Source organism: Morone saxatilis, unplaced genomic scaffold (genome assembly GCF_004916995.1).
Source record: "Morone saxatilis isolate NCDOM2014 unplaced genomic scaffold, NCSU_SB_2.0 Contig15, whole genome shotgun sequence".
In the NCBI taxonomy this organism is placed as follows: Eukaryota; Metazoa; Chordata; class Actinopteri; family Moronidae; genus Morone; species Morone saxatilis.
The window spans coordinates 25,829,595-25,831,981 of record NW_023339707.1 but is presented as its reverse complement, the minus strand read 5'-3'; the positions used below and the strand labels follow the sequence as shown (position 1 = coordinate 25,831,981).

General features: G+C 41.7%; 1 protein-coding gene across 1 annotated transcript in view; it reads left to right on the top strand.

The window, feature by feature from the left end:
- The window catches only part of LOC118325038 (suppressor of tumorigenicity 14 protein homolog), a gene marked incomplete in the record, with an annotated part of 13,005 nt that overhangs the window by 1,834 nt on the left and 8,784 nt on the right, over positions 1–2,387 (top strand). The window contains 3 exon segments of the mRNA XM_035657597.1: positions 534–696; positions 1,639–1,769; positions 1,948–2,018. Coding sequence (XP_035513490.1) covers positions 534–696; positions 1,639–1,769; positions 1,948–2,018 — 365 coding nt within the window.

The window sequence follows — 2,387 nt, the reverse complement described above, 5'->3', positions numbered from 1 at the left end:
TAAATCTCATAATTTTGACTTTTTAGATCCTAATTGTAGCAGTGAATGCTTCAGTGAGAGCAGTCAGTGTGTCATGTAAGACACAATACAGAATATATTGATCATGTCGTGCTATAATTTGCACATTTGGACACCAATGTCCATGGAAGTTGATTGTCTGCTTTGTGACCTCAGTGATGCATCTATTGCTGCGACATACAACACTGAGGAATGAGTAACTATGCTTCTGGACATGTGGAGTATCACTACACTGTCTTCACTGTCTGCTCAACAGTGCCACAGTCTTAAAGGTTCACCCAAATTACAAAATACATCATTTCTGGTGTCTCCACATGCAGATAGTCTTGATTTTATTCATCCAGAAGAGATTCTTGTCTCTTTGAACCTAAAGAAATAGTCCCAACAAAACTGCTGACATTGCGTTCTGTCAGCCGGCTGAGATTCACAATATCAACAGTGAGCCAGGTAGAAGATCTGAACAAACGTCTCTGTCCTCCTCCCCCGTCCTCCCTCCTGTGTCTCTCTGTCTGCAGGAGCCGGACTGGGACACCAACCTGCAGTTCCTGCCGGCCACAGACTCCAAGCGGCTGGAGAAGAAACCCGGCCGCAGGAAGAAGCTCTGGATCGGGCTGGGCCTGCTGGTCTCGGCTGCCGCTCTGGCTCTGCTCACTGGGCTGCTGGTCTGGCACTTCCACTGTGAGCTCAGTTTAACAACCTTTATTTAAACAGCAGGGAGCTGATGCTGTTATCAGCTGCTGCTGAATGAAAGCAAACATCAGACTGGTAGGAAGGCTTTAATGGGATGATTCATCAAATAGAAACTCTCAGTGAAAGGCGAGCTTATTTGTGTATCATCGTTCAGCTGCAAGGTAATCAGTTTGAGAACCTTTGGCTTTAAAATTCAAAGTGTTAGTGAGATATGGGCGTCAGATAAAGCGGAGGGTATATATTTTTTATTTTTCATGAAGGGAGGGAAGTTACATTTCTCCTAGACACTGGATCACAGATTTATTTAGGAAGTGATGTCAGATCTCTACATTGGGTTGTCCGATTAACAAAAAACCAGGAGCCTTTAGTGCTTTTGTTGCAAAGAATTACATTTGCAAAACCTACTTTTTCAAACCTCGAAGGCTGAAAGTCTTAAAAATCTCAATCTGCACAAAACTGTGCACGTAGAATCTACACACCCTCCTGATGAACTGATAATAAAGAAAATGTACAAGATAAAAAAGAAGAACTTCCTGTAAGTTGCAAAACAGGAAGTAATGTCTTATCTTGGATGGATGGATAGAAGAGAACTGGATACAGCGTTGGAGGCGGCGCTCTGTTCATTCCTATGAAAGCTGCTCAATAGCACCTGAAGCATAATGGAAAAATGTATAATTGCAAATCTTTTAGACTTTTTCAAAATGTTATCTGACTGAATGGATCAACATCTGATAGTGAAACGAGTCATTTTGGGGTTCTGATGCTTGAAAAAATGTATCCACTGCTGCTTCTTTCACAATGTGAGCTAATGAGAAAAAGGCCATGACACATGAGGTTCAGTCACCTCCACACCCTGAGTGTGTTATTTATATTCACACTGAACAATGAATGAACTAATACTGACTAATAGCTCCTCCCTCCTGTCTTCAGTACGCAGTGACGTCAGAGTGAAGAAGGTTTATATCGGCTCCATGGGGATCAACAACCAGCGTTTCCTGTCATCGTATGAAGATCCCAGCAGTCGAGATTTTAAAAACCTGGCCGCTCTGGTCAACCAGCAGGTTAGACTTCACACAAAGCATCATGGGAGTTCTCCACGCCTGTGACTGTCTGTCAGTCTGAGCGGTGACATTTCTGACAACTTCTGCTTTATGGCTTCCTGTTCTGTTTTTCTGTGTTTGTTGATTACAGATTATAATAATAATTTATTAACGTCTGTGTGACCTTTTTATCTTTCAGCTCAAACTGATTTACTCCAAAAATTCAGTTCTGGCCAAATACTTCAAAGGCTCCACAGTCCAGGCCTTCAGGTACACGTTCCATCAGAAACACTTTATGGTTGCATGTTTTCTCTGTGATGAAGAAGCTTTACTTTAAATTGAGTTACAGTTAGATAGTAAGGTTCAGTTACTACCAGGAACAGCAGGAACTCAGCAGGTATTTTTGGCCACTGTGAGGTTTTAATGTGAAATATCTGTATAAGAAATGTTGAGTTTAGCTGATAATAATTGATGATGATGATAATTCTCTCAAATGTTGGTGTTTACATCCTGTTTGTGTACAGATTAAAACATTATAATCAGAGCTGTTGCTATTTTTAACCTTTGAGCAGAGCCAGGCTAGCTGTTTCACCCTGCTTCCAGTCTTTATGCTAAGCTAAGCTAACTGCCTCCTGGCTC